Source organism: Melanerpes formicivorus, unplaced genomic scaffold (genome assembly GCF_026170545.1).
Source record: "Melanerpes formicivorus ecotype bairdi unplaced genomic scaffold, bMelFor1.0.p_v2 SCAF_1, whole genome shotgun sequence".
Taxonomy (NCBI): domain Eukaryota; kingdom Metazoa; phylum Chordata; class Aves; order Piciformes; family Picidae; genus Melanerpes; species Melanerpes formicivorus.
The window spans coordinates 48,265,905-48,282,371 of NW_027142353.1; the positions used below are offsets into that span (position 1 = coordinate 48,265,905).

General features: G+C 56.9%; 2 protein-coding genes and 1 long non-coding RNA gene across 8 annotated transcripts; all 3 read right to left on the bottom strand.

The window, feature by feature from the left end:
- Nucleotides 1–545: 545 nt before the first annotated feature.
- Nucleotides 546–4,909, bottom strand: LOC137442254 (centrosomal protein of 131 kDa-like). Of its 2 annotated transcripts, XM_068140815.1 has the most exons (6): nt 4,385–4,909; nt 3,678–3,806; nt 3,115–3,282; nt 2,742–2,974; nt 2,078–2,212; nt 546–617 (listed from the first exon to the last, which is right to left on the bottom strand). In XM_068140815.1, exons 1-6 carry the CDS (start codon nt 4,877–4,879, stop codon nt 593–595), a joined length of 1,185 nt encoding a protein of 394 aa, XP_067996916.1. In that variant the 5' UTR covers nt 4,880–4,909; the 3' UTR covers nt 546–592. The 2 variants fall into 2 exon arrangements, with proteins under 2 accessions (XP_067996916.1, XP_067996819.1); XM_068140718.1 differs by lacking the exon at nt 546–617 and having other exon boundaries at nt 1,792–2,212.
- A 3,118-nt stretch (nt 4,910–8,027) lies between these two features.
- LOC137443034 (uncharacterized) lies at nt 8,028–9,669 on the bottom strand. Of its 2 annotated transcripts, XR_010987812.1 has the most exons (3): nt 9,632–9,669; nt 8,623–8,757; nt 8,028–8,189 (listed from the first exon to the last, which is right to left on the bottom strand). It is a non-coding gene; the product is annotated as an uncharacterized lncRNA (long non-coding RNA). The 2 variants fall into 2 exon arrangements; XR_010987811.1 differs by lacking the exon at nt 9,632–9,669 and having other exon boundaries at nt 8,623–9,279.
- A 10-nt stretch (nt 9,670–9,679) lies between these two features.
- On the bottom strand, nt 9,680–13,594 carry LOC137443041 (rho guanine nucleotide exchange factor 17-like). Of its 4 annotated transcripts, none has more exons than XM_068142375.1 (7): nt 13,509–13,594; nt 13,078–13,324; nt 12,188–12,274; nt 11,681–11,775; nt 10,472–10,619; nt 10,030–10,114; nt 9,680–9,922 (listed from the first exon to the last, which is right to left on the bottom strand). In XM_068142375.1, the coding sequence occupies exons 3-7, from the start codon at nt 12,217–12,219 to the stop codon at nt 9,920–9,922; spliced, it is 363 nt and encodes a 120-aa protein (XP_067998476.1). In that variant the 5' UTR covers nt 12,220–12,274; nt 13,078–13,324; nt 13,509–13,594; the 3' UTR covers nt 9,680–9,919. The 4 variants fall into 4 exon arrangements, with proteins under 4 accessions (XP_067998476.1, XP_067998467.1, XP_067998484.1 ...); XM_068142366.1 differs by having other exon boundaries at nt 9,680–9,925; XM_068142383.1 differs by lacking the exon at nt 10,030–10,114 and having other exon boundaries at nt 9,680–9,806.
- Nucleotides 13,595–16,467: the final 2,873 nt, after the last annotated feature.

A 16,467-nucleotide genomic window follows, 5' to 3' on the forward strand; every position in this document is an offset into this window, starting at 1 on the left:
AGCTTAGTGAAAACAATGTACAACCCAGGACTGGAGAAGAAGCCTCAGCCCATGGCTGAAGATGGTAAAGTTGAGCAGAGAATGGGGGGGGGGCATGGGTACTGGGGGTGTAAAGGGTCTCCCACCATGGCAGGGTCATCAGCAACCAGGAGATGAGGTTGCCGAAGAGAGCTTTGGGAGGGGGCTGGCGTCAAGCACTGGAAGGGGCTTGTGGACACACCACCTGCCAGGTGACAACCCACCAGGAACGTTCCAGGCTTCGTTTGGGGGGACAGATGTGACCCCTACACCCCACTGCTGCCACCACTGCCACCCTGATGCCCACCGCCCCCCACCAGCCCGCGCTGCCACCCCTTCCCAACCCACTCCTGTGCCACCTCGGTGCTGGCAGGGGACCCACAGCTTGAGGGCTGCGACTTGGGAGGGACGGGGGGACGGGGCCAAGCAAGGGAGGGCTACACACCACGAGGCATTTGGGGCGGGGGGAGGGGAGGCAAGGGGAGGGGAGGGAGTCACCTCCCCCGGCCCTGCCACCTTACCTGCATCGAGGTGCGCAAGGACTCCACGTAGGACTGCTGGCTGTCCAGCAGCGTCATGATGACGTGTTTCCTCGTGTCCTACCCGGGAAGGAAGGGGGGACAGAAGGACAAGATGAGGGTTTGGGGGGCGGGGTGGGGGGTGGTGACACGACGGCACGACGGAGAGGAGCAACCTAGTGGCCGTCGGTGCCTCGCTCGGGGCGGCTGCGAGGTCCGGGAGGCGGCCGGCTGGCCTCCAGCTCCCCCCTCTGCTCCCTCTCCAGCCCGATGGAGGAATCCGGGAGGATTAGCAAGTACATGACACCGAGCGTACAGACACTGCCTGCTTTCCTCCTCGGCAGCGTCAGCAGCCCGCCCCGGAGCTCACAGCCCTACACGGCTCGGGCCCGACGCCCTCCGGCTCTCCGCGGGCGCCTTGGCTCGGAGCGCTCCCCTAGGAATTCACCTCCCGCCCCAGCACCCCGGCGCCGGGATGCGGACCCCTAGCCAGGGGATTCGCGGGGTGCTGGAGCGGGATGGAGAGGGGCTGAGGGAGGGGATGGTTTGTCAGCCCTTGGGAAGCAGGTGGCTCGGGGTCTTGGTGCTGAGGCTTGGAGACCCACCTTGAGTGCAGCACCCAAGGGCAGAGCAGCCTAGGGGGAAGATGCTCCAGAGCACAGGCTCTAAGACACCCCAAAAGTGTGGGGCGCAGAGATGCTCCAAAGACTCTGAATGTAGACATCCCCCAAAAGTGTTGCGTGTGAGATGCTCCACAGACCCTGAGGGCTGTGAGACACCCCAAAAATCTGCATGTGGATCTGCTCCACAGACCCTGAGGGCTGTGAGACACCCCAAAAATCTGCATGTGGATCTGCTCCACAGACCCTGAGGGCTGTGAGACACCCCAAAAATCTGCATGTGGATCTGCTCCACAGACCCTGAGGGCTGTGAGACACCCCAAAAATCTGCATGTGGATCTGCTCCACAGACCCTGAGGGCTGTGAGACACCCCAAAAATCTGCATGTGGATCTGCTCCACAGACCCTGAGGGCTGTGAGACACCCCAAAAGTATGGAGTAAAACCATGCCCCAGGGACCCTAGGTGTGAGATCCCCCAAAAGCTCTGGGCGCAGAAATGCTCCAAAGGCCTTGGCTTCAGAGACACCTCAAGGGTTTGGATGGTGTGGCTTCTCCAGAGACCCTGGATGTGACACCCCAAATGTTTTGGGTGCAGAGGGCCTCTGCTGACCCTAGCAAAGGAGACGATGGTCCCAAGAGCTGGGTACGTGTGGTGGTTTAGGCTGGGTGCCGGCCCGGATGCCACTGCACAGGCCACACCTGGGATGTTCCCAAAGGGGGCCCACAACACACACAACTCCCAAATGGCATCTGCTGACCCTTAGACCCTACACCTTTTCTACCTCACAGGAACTGCCTTGGCCTCATCAGGAGAAGCAGGCAGCTTCTTTGCTCCCACTCCACCTGGCCACAAATGACACGGCAAAGACTCCCACTCTCTCACTAACACAGGCAAAAGCCAACCAGACTTCTGAACCCACCTGAAGACTGAGGAATCACACTGGAAGATGCTCCAAGGAATTTCCCCTCGCTCCCCAGCAAGCCCCAGGCAGGGTGTGAGAGTAGGGTTCTCCTCCAGACGCCGCTGCCAGTGCCATGCCAGCCTCTTGTGGCTCCTGTGGAAAAGGCAGGAGCATCAACAACAGCTGCTGCTCACACAGGCACAAAGCTGTCCCCCAAGTGGGAGATTTTGCTCTTAAACTTATGAACAGAGACTTCTGAGCCCCCCCCCCCACCATGTCTTCCTGCTTAGGCGTCCGAGTGACCTGTGCTCTGCCTTTGGGGGACCTTTGCTAGAAGGTGGAGAGGACCCTGGCTCCTGCTCTCCTCCCAGTGCATACTCAGCCTGGCCATGCACCGTCAGCACAGCACCTGAGAGAGGACGTTTTGCCTCACAGGCTCCTCTTCTGTCCCCTCTGCCTTTTCCAGCCTGTCTGTCCCAAGAGGGAGGACAGCAGCAGCAGAAAGGGAGCTCCTCTTTCCCAGCCTACGTGCGGGAAGACGAGAGGCCTACAGCAAATGCTGACAAGAAACTGGCTACAGCATCCCCCGGATGGGCCTGAGGAGCTCTGGTACCTCAGGGGCTGTCAAGAGAACTGTTCCCAGTGTCTTGTGTGGGCACAAAGAGAAAACATTTGCCCTTACAGTTCTAAATCCACTTGCAGGCTCCTGATGGTTTTCCCGCTCATCTGATAAAACTCCATAAAGGACTCTTTAGCTGTCTTCTCAAAGGCCAGTTGCCGCTCGGTCTCCTTCTGCCTTCTCCGGGCCCTCTCCAGCTCCTGCTCCAGAGCTTGACTCTTCTGCTCCAGCTTTATAATCTTTAAGGAGCTGGAGGCTTCAAGCAGTTTCAGGGCATTGCCTGCAGATGCCTCCAACTAAAAGAGAAGAGGTAGCCTTTTACAGCTTCCCTCCATGGCACCAAAGCCACCAGGCTGCCCAAGAAAGCAGATGCCCAAGAGAAGACACCTCACAGACAGGGCCACAGCCACACACATCCCACGGGAACATAACTCACCTGCTCAATCTTCTTCAGAAGCTTCATCTCTCTTCTCCGTGCCTGTGCCTTCTGCTCACACTGCTTCCTTTCAAGAGTCACAAGCAGCCCTTGCAGCTCCTGATTCCTGGCTGCGAGCTGCTGGCATGCCTGGGACTCCAGCTGCAGCTCCATGGTCAATTTGCCTATCTGAAGTGGGGAAAAAGCAGCCTGCCTTAGGCACAGGGGTCTGATGCCTACTGTCACTCACCTGTCCTTCTTGGCCATTCAGAAGCCTGACAGCTCTTAGAGCAAATGGCTGATGAGACACAGGCAAGCAAAAGAGGACTTTCCTTCCCCCAAAGGCTGCTGCCAGGCAACTCGGCACCAGCCGAGCGCAGGCACCCGGAGAGGAAAAACCTTGCGAGGCAACAGCCAAGCCCAGAGACGCCTGGCAGTGCCTGGGGTGCAATATGGCATCATGGCCACGGCGGCTGGACAGTGGTGGAGCAGAAGTGAGGCTCCAAAGAGCATAGCTGCCTCACTCCTGCCCACCCAGATGCTGCCCCCAGGCTACTGCTTTGCCCCTCAGAGACTTTGCATACCTTGTCCCTATCTTCCTTCAGCTCTTCTTTCAGGCCACTGCAGGCACAGGCAGAAGCACTGGAGGTTTCTGTTAGCTGCAGGCGACTGAGGGCAGGCTCAGGGTGTCCTGGCAGCTGTCCCCCTCTTCTCTAGGGAAACAAGAAATGTCATTGCTTATTAATGAAGGTGTCTCTATCCAGGCACATCAAGAACTGTCTCAGCCTGTCCTCCCAGGGGTACAGCTGCAGCCCCAATCATCTTTGTGGTCCTCCCCTGGAGCTGCTTGAGCAGCTCCATGTCTGATTTGTGCTGGCAGAATCCTTTCCCTTCACCCGCTGCTGCTGCCCACGCTGCTTCTGGTGCACTCCAGGATGCCACTGGCTCTCTGCGCTGCAAGTGCGCATAACCAGCGCCTCCCAGACACCAACCACTGACCGCAGCTCTGCAGTCTGTCTAGACAATTCCTTCCCCACCCACTGGGCCACCCCTAGAAAGCCAGGTCTCTTCACTCTACAGACAAGGATGTTGTGTGGGACAGCGTCAAATGCTCTGCATGAGCCCAGGGCGCTGACAGTAGATACACAGACACACACGTACAGAGGCAGCAGTGTGTCTCAAGGCTGGCCCAAACCTTCTGCAGCACCACCACCCCCACAACAAATCTGGGCAGTGCTCCCCTCTCCTCTTCATCTACTCTCTCAGCCTCACACGCAAAGGCATCGCTCACCTGGCCTTCTTGGCCACCCTGCTGCAAGTTGCTCAGCTGCTGGCGGAGGGAGAGGTTCTCCTCTTTCAGCTGAGCCACTTGGTGCTGCAGCACTGCTGCCTTCTTCATCCTATCAGCTTGCTCTTCCTCTTGCTTCTTTTGCTGAGCTTCCAGCTCCTTCGCCATCCTCTTCAGCGCTCTTTTTGCCTTCCCCAAAGCCTCTGTCTTTTCCTGGAGTGCTTTATGCAGCTGGCTCACCTCACCTTCCAGCCTGCTCACATTTATGTTTACATTCTCCCCATGGAGTTGAAGCAGGCCCTTGCTGACTGCATTCCTGTCCACGATGCTCTCACTCAACTTCTCTTCAATCTGAGACAACTGCTCTACATGTCTCTGCAACTTGGCAGCCTGCTCAGACATCCACAGCTGGGCACGGTGCGGGTGGAGCTCTGTGGCGCACTCCTCTACAGGAAAACCATGTAGTTTGGGAATCAGAGTGAGCTTGGACAGCCCCATGATGCCTCCAGTGCCTTCCCAATCACCTGGCTTCCAGAGGCACCCTTAGCAGACACACACACCGCAAAGCCTTGAGATCCCAGCCAGCCCCCTACCAACACGCAGCTGGTTTCCAGCTTGGGAATGTGGTTTCCTGCAGCACACAGACCTGTCCCACGTGCCAGGGAGATGTCGCCAGGTGCTCAGGAACCAGCCCCAAAGGAAGCAGTGTCTACAGAACCCTGCTCTCCTTGGACCGTGCCTAGCAGAGCATCTTTGCCCAGCATCATCAGCACCCCCACACCACCCTTCCCGGTCTCCCAGCTCCACAGCAACCTACCGAGAGGGCATCTGACAGCCTCGTCCCCACGGCCTCCTTGCGGCTGCACAGCGCTGCCTGCTGCGCTCACAGCAGGGGCAGCCTTCGTCTCTCCAGCAGCTCCCGCTGCACACAGAGCCCAGCTCGGAGCAACCTCTGCCCTCTTCCGCTGCTCCCGGGGCTCCACAGCCCGTGCTCTGCAGCTGTCAAGAGAGAAAACACAGCCCCGTGGAGGCCCGACCACGGCCCTGCTCACAGACCCTTCTCACCCGCCCGGCCCAGAGGGAGCTCCTGCAGAGGAGGAGGAGCCACAAGCCGCGGGGCAGGACGAGAGCCCCGGAGGCTGCCACCCAGCGCCTGCCTGCCTCTGCCCCAGCCCCACTACCTGCGCTGCTTGTGCTGGCTGCTGCTGGCATGCTCCTGGCCCTCAGGCTGCAGCTCATCTCTGCCGCTCCCACAGGGCATGGGGCTCACCCGGGCCGTCCTGCGCCGCAGGAACCTCAGGACCCTCTTCATGGTGATCGGCAGCAGCACACGGGCAGCTTGCTGCGGGCTCTGCCACCACCACAGCCACCACTACCACTCCTCCCACTCCCACACCACCAGACCCACGCAGAACAAACCTCACCACCACCACCAAACCACAACCACTCCACCAAACCACACCACCAGGACCTCTCCACCAAACCACACCTCCACAACCACTCCACCAAACCACACCTCCACAACCACTCCACCAAACCACACCTCCACAACCACTCCACCAAACCACACCTCCACAACCACTCCACCAAACCCAAACACCTGAACCACTCCACCAAAAACACACCACCACCAACTCACCACCACACCTACAGCACCAAAGCCACCAGACCCACACCACCAAAACCACTCCACCAGACCCACACCACCTAAACCACTCCACCAAACCCAAAGACCCAAAACCACTCGTCCGAACCCAAACAACCAAAACCACAGTCCCAGAACCACACCAGAAGAACCAAACCACCAAAGCACACCACCAACGCACTCGCCTAGCACACTCAGCACCGCCAGGTACCGAGTACACAGACGGTTGCCAAGGTGCCACAATTCAGGAACCCAGCTGTGACATCAGCAGGACCCTGGCTGAGGCCAGCAGCAGAGGCCAGTGGCTCAACCCAGCTCCTTCCTCGGCCCTTTGCGCTGTCCCTGGAGCCCTGCCGATGCCTCTCAGAGCATCCCCCCACACCTCGGCATCCCTTCCGGCACGCCCTGCACCGTCGGTGTTCTGCCATTTTGGGGGGGGGGGCTCCTCAGGAGCCTTTTCCCATAGCTTTCACCAGCCTGAACAACCCAACTCTCTCAGCCTGTCCACACAGTAGTGCTCAACTCATTCCTGTCTTCTCCTCTGGAGCAGCCTCCACAGGTCCCTGTACAAGTGGCAGCAGTTACTGACTCATCCCAGCTCAGGGGTGTCACAGCCGAGGAGATCCAGGCCTGATGGAGAGCACTTTGCAGCTCTTGGCACTGGTGCTGCTAAGGAAGGAGCTGGAGGTCTCCCTTTGGAGCTGCAGGGCAGCCACTGCCCTGTATTGGCACGTAGGAAGCGCTGCAGGAAGGCAAAGAGATTTCTGAGGCTAATGCTGCCATTGAACAGCCTCTGATCACCTTCATGGCCTACTCCAGCCCTGCTCCAGCAGCTCCTGTGCCGAGACCCCCAGAGCAGGAGCCAGCACTGCAGCTGGGGTCTCAGCAGAGCGGAGCAGAGCAGAGCAGAAGGGCAGAATCCAGGGCTGTAGCCCAGGACAGGCTTGGCTTTAAAGGAGGTTGTGTCACTGGTGGAGGGAGGTCAAGGGGAAGGGAGGCCAGGGAGCATTTGCTGGGGGTTAGGAGAGGAAATGGTGAACTGCTGTGACCGGGTTTGTGCAAGCTGGGTTTCCTCAGCTGCAGAAGAGGAAAGCAGAGCCTCGACCATTGCCACTAGCTCGGATGTGTTCCTTGATGCCAAATCTGGTTGGTTTGGGTGTTTTTTTATCAAGGCTTTGGAGACTGCTGGTGGCTTCAAAGGCCTGAACATTGTGGAGGTGACCTCCTGGATGTCACCTGATGTACGACGTCTCATGGGCCTAAAGGTGGTTGAACGTCCAAGGGCTGTGCCTGGCAGAGGTGGCTGAACCACTAGGCTTGGGAATTCATGGCCTTTTTTTGACCCCTTTTCTACCTTTTCTTAGGGAATACAGCCCTGCTGGGGGCAAATCTGCTGTGTGAGATGTCCTGTCTTCCCCCTGCAGTGAAGACAGTGTGAGCCTCTGCCCCAGGCCCGCTGCTTCTGCTGGCTGCTGCTGGCACGCTCCTGGCCCTCAGGCTGCAGCTCATCTCTGCCGCTCCCACAGGGCATGGGGCTCACCCGGGCCGTCCTGTGCCGCAGGAACCTCAGGACCCTCTGCGTGGTGATCGGCAGCAGCACACGGGCAGCTTGCTGCGGGCTCTGCCACCACCACAGCCACCACTGCCACTCCTCCCACTCCCACACCACCAGACCTACACCATTAGGCTAGAACCACACCACCAGAATCTCACCACAAGAACCACAACACAAAAAACTCACCACCAAACCACTCCACCGGACCCTCTCCACAAGCCACAATGCCAAACCACACCACCAGAACCACACCACTAAAGCCAAAAAACCAAACCACACCACCAGAACAACAGCACCAAACCACGCCAGAAGAAGGAGAGCTTGAGCCTCATTCTGAGAGCAGGGGAAGAGGAGCTGGATTTCCTGCCGGGGATACCCAGGTGTCTCCAGCAGCAGGACTGGTTTAGGCTCCTGGCATGTCGATGGAAACACACAGCCACCTCCTCTCAGGGTAAAATAGTTTATTGTGGCTGACAACCTGTGGTCAGCTCAAATCAAAATGACATCAGTGCCAACAAATAAAAAATAGACATCAGTTCCCAGTGGTGAAAGAGCAGGAGATGTCCAGGCAGAAGCCCACGCACATCTGGTTGTGTTGTCACGAGTGGCTGGGAGAGACAAAGCAAAATCCAGAGTTAGTTCTACGGCAGCAGACCCAGCCCAGGAGATGTCCATGCACAGCCATCGGCCATGACAGGACACTGTCAAGCTGTGGAGACATGAAAGCCCTCCAGAGGAAACAAAGGGTGAAAGGGACACACAGAGAGGAAGAAAGACCATTTTCCATGACTGTCCACTGGCTTGCTAAAGCCCAGGAAAGAAAGTCCAGAGGCTCCAAACAAACCAACCCAGGCACACCCCCAAATGGCATCTGCTGACCCTTAGACCCTACACCTTTTCTACCTCACAGGAACTGCCTTGGCCTCATCAGGAGAAGCAGGCAGCTTCTTTGCTCCCACTCCACCTGGCCACAAATGACACGGCAAAGACTCCCACTCTCTCACTAACACAGGCAAAAGCCAACCAGACTTCTGAACCCACCTGAAGACTGAGGAATCACACTGGAAGATGCTCCAAGGAATTTCCCCTCGCTCCCCAGCAAGCCCCAGGCAGGCTGTGAGAGTAGGGTTCTCCTCCAGACGCCGCTGCCAGTGCCATGCCAGCCTCTTGTGGCTCCTGTGAAAAAGGCAGGAGCATCAACAACAGCTGCTGCTCACACAGGCACAAAGCCACTTGTTGCTGCAGCACTGCTGCCTTCTTCATGCCATCAGCTTCCTCTTCCTCTTGCTTCTTTTGCTGAGCTTCCAGCTCCTTTGCCTCCTTTGTCCTCTTCAGTGCTCTTTTTGCCTTCCCCAAAGCCTCTGTCTTTTCCAGGAGGGCTTTGTGCAGTTGGCTCCCCTGACTTTCCTGCCTGCTCACATTTAGGCTTGCATTCTGGGGGAGTTGAAGCAGGGCCGTGCTGACTGCATGCCAGTCAGTGATGCCCTCACTCAACTTCCCTCCAATCTGAGGCAACTGCTCTGCATGTCTCTGCAACTTGGCAGCCAGGTCAGACATCCAAAGCGGGGCAGGCTGGAGGTGGAACTCTGTGGCCCACTCCTCTACAGTAAACCATTCAAAAGCCTGGAGCTCATTCAAAAGCCTGACAGCTCTTAGAGCAAATGGCTGATGAGACACAGGCAAGCAAAAGAGGACTTTCCTTCCCCCAAAGGTCTCTGCCGGGCAACTCGGTACCAGCCGAGCGCAGGCACCCAGAGAGGAAAAACCTTGCGAGGCAACAGCCAAGCCCAGAGACATCTGGGAGTGCCTGGGGTGCAATATGGCATCATGGCCACGGCCGCTGGACAGTGGTGGAGCAGAAGTGAGGCCCTGAGCATCAACCAAGTCCAACCCAGAACCCTACTCCTACAAAGTTCACCCCCTCAAACCACAGCCCCCAAGCACCACATCCAAAACCCGCTGGCAACCGCGACGGGCATCCACAGGAGACCCTGATGGGTACGACCGCAGTGGGCACCCACAGGAGCTGTGCCTCCAGCTGGGGACTCACCAGCCAGCATTTTGTGCACGGGAGGGGTGATGTCAGCTTCAGCCAACTGCTCGTAGCTGGTGGCGTGGTAGAGCCGGACCTGGGCACTGCTCTGCAGTGCCACCCAGACGCCGCTGCCCGCGCTCACCATGCAGGTGACGCCGCGCCCGCTGTCCTGGCCCACCTGGAGCGTGTGCTGGGGGTGACAAGAGGCACAGCCATGCCAGTGAGGCTGCTGGGGGGGTTTCAGGCTGTGCCTTTAAAATTTCCCCACAGATCTTGAACAGAAAGCAGTCAAACGTCAACAAATCACTGCTGGGTGGAAAACGGGAAAATAAAGATCAGCTTTTTCATTTGCTTCCAACTGAGCTGCTCTGGCAAATTTAGTGTTGGGGGTGGGGGGGGAACTTTCAACCCACCACAATGCCAACAAACACAGGATCACAGGCTCCCAGGAGGCCAGGGGTTGGAAGGGACCTCTGGAGATCGTCGAGTCCAGCCCCGCTGCCAGAGCAGCACCATAGAATCCAGCACAGGTCACACAGGAACACATCCAGATGGGGCTTGGAAGACTCCAGAGAAGGAGACTCCACAGCCTCTCTGGGCAGCCTGTGCTAGGGCTGTGTGACCCTCACAGTTAAGGAGGTTCTGCCTCATGTTGAGGTGGAACCTCCTGTGCTGCAGTTTACACCCATTGCCCCTCTCTATCCCAGGGTGCAGCTGAGCAGAGCCTGTCCCCTCCCTCTTGACCCCCAGCCCTCAGGTATTGAAAACCATTTATCAAATCCCCTCTCAGTCTTCTCTTCTACAGACTAATGGTCACCACCACCCCTCCAGACCTCCCACTGCTGCCCACTGTACCTCTTGTGCCAAGGTGGTGTGCTGAGGACGATGACTTGGCTGTGGCAGCCGCACCACAGCTTCCCGGCCACTGCCACCATCTCGGTGATGAGGATCCCTGGGGAGCCCAGGGACAGGCATTTGGAGTTTTGGGGGTCCCAGAAGCAGCCTGTGAGGGTGGTGGGAGTGGGCTTGGTAGTCAAAAGTCTGCCAAAGAAATCTCCATCTTCACCAAGCCATTAGGACCATCCCATGTTGTGGGGGGCGGAGATGTCCACCTCCAGGTCCTCAGCAAAAGGGGACATGAGCTGAAGACACCAGGGGATGCAAGCTGGTAGGCAGGGACCAGAAGGAGGAGGCACACCTCCACCTGACTCCAGTTTTGGGTCTCCAGAACCCTTCAAGGGATGTCATAGAATCATAGAATTGTCAGGGTTGGAAGGGACCTCAAGGATGAGCCAGTTCCATCCCCCCTGCCATGGCCAGGGACACCTCACACTAGAGCAGGCTGCTCACAGCCACCTCCAGCCTGGCCTTAAAAACCTCCAGGCACCTCCCTAGGCAACCTGTGCCAGGCTCTCACCACCCTCCTGGGGAAGAACTTCTTCCTAACATCCAATCTGAATCTACCCACTTCTAGTTTTGCTTCATCCCCTCCTGTCCTACCACTTCCTGACACCCTCAAAAGTCCCTCCCCAGCTTTCCTTCAGATACTGGAAGGCCACAAGAAGGTCTCCTCGGAGCCTTCTCTTCTCCAGACTGCACAGCCCCAACTCCCTCAGGCTGTCCTCTTAGAAGAGGAGCTCCAGCCCTCTGCTCCTCCTCGTGGATCTTCTCTGGACACCCTCCAGCACCTCCAGATCCTTCCTGGAATAGAGGCTCTGGAACTGGACACAGTGCTCCAGGTGTGGTCTCACCAGACTGGACTAGAGGGGGAGCATCACCTCCCTCAACCTGCTGCCCCTTCCCTGCCCCAGCCCTGGAGGTGTTCAAGGCCAGGTTGGATGAGGCCTCGAGCAACCTGGGCTGGTGGGAGGTGTCCCTGCCCATGGCAGGGGCTTGGATCTAGATGACCTTTAAGGTCTCTTCCAACCCAATAGGATTGTATGATTCTATGATACTATGCAAGCAGGGAAGCCACCAGCACCTCAGGCATCCCTCAACAAGGGGCTGCCCATGCCACCCACCCAACAACTATCCCTTTGGGGCTGCCTTTAACCCCACCAGTACCTTTGGATGTCTCCAGACCAGCCTCACCTGCCTCCCATTGGTACACAACAGGCTCCCCATTGGCCAAGGAGACAATAACTTGGTTATCCAGGTACCTGCAGGGAGAAGAACTCGTTGGCAACCAGATGAAGAGTCCCAGGATCACAGGACCACAGGATGCTGGGGGTTGGGAGGGGCCTCTGGAGATCAGCGAGTCCAGCCCCCCTGCCAGAGCAGCACCATAGAATCCAGCACAGGTTGCACAGGAACACCTCCAGATGGGGCTTGGAAGTCTCCAGAGAAGGAGACTCCACAACCTCTCCGGGCAGCCTGCTCCAGGGCTCTGTCACCCTCACAATCAAGAAGTTCCTCCTCGGCCTGAGGTGCAGCCTCCTGTGCTGTAGTTTACATCCCTTGCCCCTTGCCCTATCAACAGGGTGAAAGTCCTGCTTGCCCCCCCACCCCCCACCCCGAAGCACCCTGCTAGGCACATCCTAGAGCCAAAAGAGCTTCTTGCTCATCACTTACAAGATGCACATGACAGCAGCAGCGTGTTGCATCTTCACGCTGCTCTCCCCGTTACGGATGTTGTCCGAGGACTGCTACACGTGGATGCTGCAGGAGAAGAGCAAAGCTGGAGGCTCACCTGGGATGGGGGTGGGGAGGGGCTCTACCCCATATTAAGTGTCATAGAATGGTCTGGGATGGAAGGGACCTCCAAAGGTCATGCAGTTCAACCCCCTCTGCAGTTAGCAGGGACATCCTCAAGTAGCTCAGGTCGCCCAGGGCCCTGTCCAGCCTCACCTTGAATATCTCCAGGGATGGGACCTCAACCATCTCCCAGGGCAACCTGTTCCAGTGTTCCACCACCCTCATGGCGCAGAACTTGTTCCTAACATCCAATCTAAATCTGCTCTGCTCCAGTTTGAAGCCATTGCCTCTTCTCCTGTCACTGCAGGCCTTTGCAGTCTCGCTCCACCCTTCTTGTAGCCGCCTTCAGATACTGTAAGGTCACTCTTAGGTCTCCCCACAGCCTCTCTCCCATTCACAGAATCACAGAATTGTCAGGGTTGGAAGGGACCTCAAGGATCAGCCAGTTCCATCCCCCCTGCCTTGGGCAGGGACACCTCACACCAGAGCAGGCTGCTCACAGCCACATCCAGCCTGGCCTTAAAAACCTCCAGGCATGAGGCTTCCACCACCTCCCTGGGCAACGTGTTCCACTCTCTCACCACCCTCATGGGGAAGAACTTCTTCCTAATGTCTAATCTAAATCTCCCCTCCTCTAGCTTGGATCCAGCCTCCCAGTCCTATCACTCCCTGACACCCTAAAAAGTCCCTCCCCAGGTGTCTTGGAGCCCCTTAGACTCAGCCCCAACAGCCCCAACTCTCTCAGCCTGTCCTCACAGGATACACACCAGCCATCCTCACAGCCCAACCACATGGAGCTCTCATGGCCTTCAGGGTCCAGGCTGAGGAGGTCCTCCAGGCTGCCCCAGGTGAAGGAGCCGCGGCTCGAGCGGCGCAGGGCTCGCCCCTCCGCAGGGCTCTCGCCGCGCCGGCTCTGCCCAGAGCGGCCAGTGATGGGCATGAAGCCAGCTTCTGGCTCTTCCTCTGAGCTCGTGGTCTCCACAGAGGCCTCCGTGCAGCTGGGGAGCTCTTCATCTGTGCAGGAGGAGGAAGGAGGAAGGAATGGGGGACAGAATCACAGAAACATCTGGGTTGGAAAAGACCCTCAGAGAGCAAAGAGGTCTCCCCTCAGCCTCCTCTTCTCCAAACTAACCACCCCCAGCTCCTTCAGTTGCTCTTCATCAGATTTATTCTCCAGGCCCCTCCCCAGCCTCCTTACCCTCCTCTGCACTGGCTCCTGCACCTCCACATTTCTCCTCTATTGAGGTGTCAAGGTGGCTCAAGGCCTCAGCCAACCTGGCCTTGACCACCTACTGGGAGGGACTTACAGGTCCTGTAGGATGCTTGAACCCAAGCACCAGCACCAAGTGCCTGCATCCCGCTCCTCATCTTCATGGTGGGGATGGCCTTGAGGAACTCTGGGTCCAGGCAGTATTTGCTGGAATCTGGGAAAAAAAAAAACACATTGGAGAATGAGGAAGTGAGATGGATGGAGGCCTGCCTAGCCTGGCTTGTGATGCTGAGCCTAGTGCCACATCCACTCCCCCGGTCCCTGCTCTTACCCAGCTTCTTCTTGGCATCCTCAAAGGCTTCTCCGAGCTGAGCAGGGCATTGGGCTTGGAGAACTCGAAGGCGAAGGAGTGGGTGCCATCAGCTTTGGTGGTGCTGAGCTGCACCTTGTAGGGGGAAGGCCATGCTGAAGGACAGGGATTGCTTCTTGTGCTGCTATCCTGGTGCTGGTTACCTGGGACAAGACACCAATGCCCACCTGGTTACAACCTCCCTTCGGGCAGTTCTAGACAGCAATAAGGGTTTCCTCTGAGCCTCCTCTTCTCCAGGCTAATCAACCCAAGCTCCCTCAGATTCTCCTCATAGGGATGGTGCTCCAAACCCCTCACCAGCTTTCTTGCCCTTCCCTGGACACGCTGATTTCATGATCTCAAAGGTCCTTTCCAACCTGGTTAGTTCTAGTCTAGTCTAGTCTAAACCATTCTATTCTATTCTATTCATTTTCTCTTCATACTATCACTTCATCACCTGTGAGAAGAGACCACCCCCAGCCTCTCCACAATGTCCTTTCAGGTAGCTGTGAAGAGCAGTGAGGTTCCCCCCTCCACCTCCTCTTCTCCAAACTAACCATCCACAGCTCCCTCAGTCAATCCCCATCAGATTTGTTCTCCAGGCCCTTCCCCAGCTTACTTGCTCTCCTCTGCACTGGCTGTGGCCTCGCCAGAGCTGAGTCCCAGGGGACAATCCCCTCCCTGCTCCTGCTAGACACAGCATTGCTGATCCCAGCCAGGAGGCCTTTGGCGCTCTTGGGCACACTGCTGGCTCATATTCAGCTGCTTGTCCATTAGCACCCCCAGGTCCCTTTCTACTAGGCAGCTTTCAGGCCACACTACCCCAAGCCTGGAGTCTTGGCCCACCTGGTGACAACCTCCCTTGGGGCAGTTCTAGACAGCAATAAGGGGCTCCTCTGAGCCTCCTCTTCTCCAGGCTAATCAACCCCAGCTCCCTCAGATTCTCCTCATAGGGCTGGTGCTCCAAACCCCTCACCAGCTTTCGTCCCCTTCTCTGGACAAGATGACTTCAAGATCTCAAAGGTCTTTTCCAACCTGCTCTATTCTACTCTACTCTACTCCACTCTACTCTACTCTACTCTATTCTATTCTATTCATTCCCTCTTGGTTCTATCACTTCATTACCTGTAAGAAACCTCCCACAACCTCTCCACAATGTCCTTTCAGGGAGCTGTGAAGAGCAGTGAGGTTCCCCCTCTGTCTCCTCTTCTCCAAACTAACCATCCACAGCTCCCTCAGTCCATCTCCATCACATTAGTTCACCAGGCCCTTCCCCAGCATCCCTGCCCTCCTCTGCACCAGCTCCACCACCTCCACATCTCTCCTCTATTGAGGTTCTAAGGTGGCTCAAGGCCTCACCCAACCTGGCCTTGACAACCTCCAGGAAGGGACTTGCAGGTCCTGTAGGATGCTTGAACCCAAGCACCAGCACCAAGTACCTGCATCCCGCTCCTCATCTTCATGGTGGGGATGGCCTTGAGGAACTCTGGGTCCAGGCAGTTTTTGCTGGAAGATGGGAAAAAAACCACATTGGAGAATGAGGAAGTGAGATGGATGGAGGCCTGCCTAGCCTGGCTTGTGATGCTGAGCCCACTGCCACATCCACTCCCCCGGCCCCTGCTCTTACCCAGCATCTTCTTGGAATCTGCAAAGGCTTGCTCAAAGCAGAGCCTGGCATCGCATTGGGGAACTGGAAGGGGAAGGACTGGCTGCCATCAGATTTGGTGGTGCTGAGCTGCACCTTGTAGGGGGAAGGCCATGCTGATGGAAAGGGATTGCTTCCTGTGCTGCTATCCCGGTGCTGGTTACCTGGGAGAAGACACCAATGCCCACTTGCTTACAACCTCCCTTCAGGCAGGTCAAGACAGCAATAAGGGTTTCCTCTGAGCCTCCTCTTCTCCAGGCTAATCAACCCCAGCTCCCTTAGATTCTCCTCATAGAGCTGGTGCTCCAAACCCCTCACCAGCTTTCCTGCCCTTCTCTGCACACAGTGACTTCAAGATCTCAAAGGTCTTATCCAACCTGGTTACTTCTAGTCTAGTCTATTCTTTTCTATTCTGTTGTCTTCCATTCTATTCTTTTCTATGCTGCTCTGCTCTGCTCCGTTCATTCCCTCCCATTCAGTACTACCTCCCAGGTAGTTCCCATTCATTCTAGTTAGTCAAGTCTAGTCTAGTCTAAACCATTCTATTCTATTCTATTCTATTCTATTCTATTCTATTCTATTCTATTCTATTCATTCCCTCTTTGTACTATCACTACATCATCTGTGAGAGGAGACAACCCCCAGCCTCTCCACAACGTCCTTTCAGGGAGCTGGGAAGTGCAGTGAGGTTCCCCCTCTGCCTCCTCTTCTCCAAACTAACCATCCACAGCTCCCTCAGTCCATCTCCATCACATTAGTTCACCAGGCCCTTCCCCAGCTTCCCTGCCCTCCTCTGCACCGGCTCCTGAACCTCCACATCTCTCCTCTATTGAGGTTCTAAGGTGGCTCAAGGCCTCAACCATCCTGGCCTTGACCACCTCAAGGGAGGGACTTGCAGGTCCTGTAGGATGCTTGAACCCAAGCACCAGCACAAAGTACCTGCATCCCGCTCC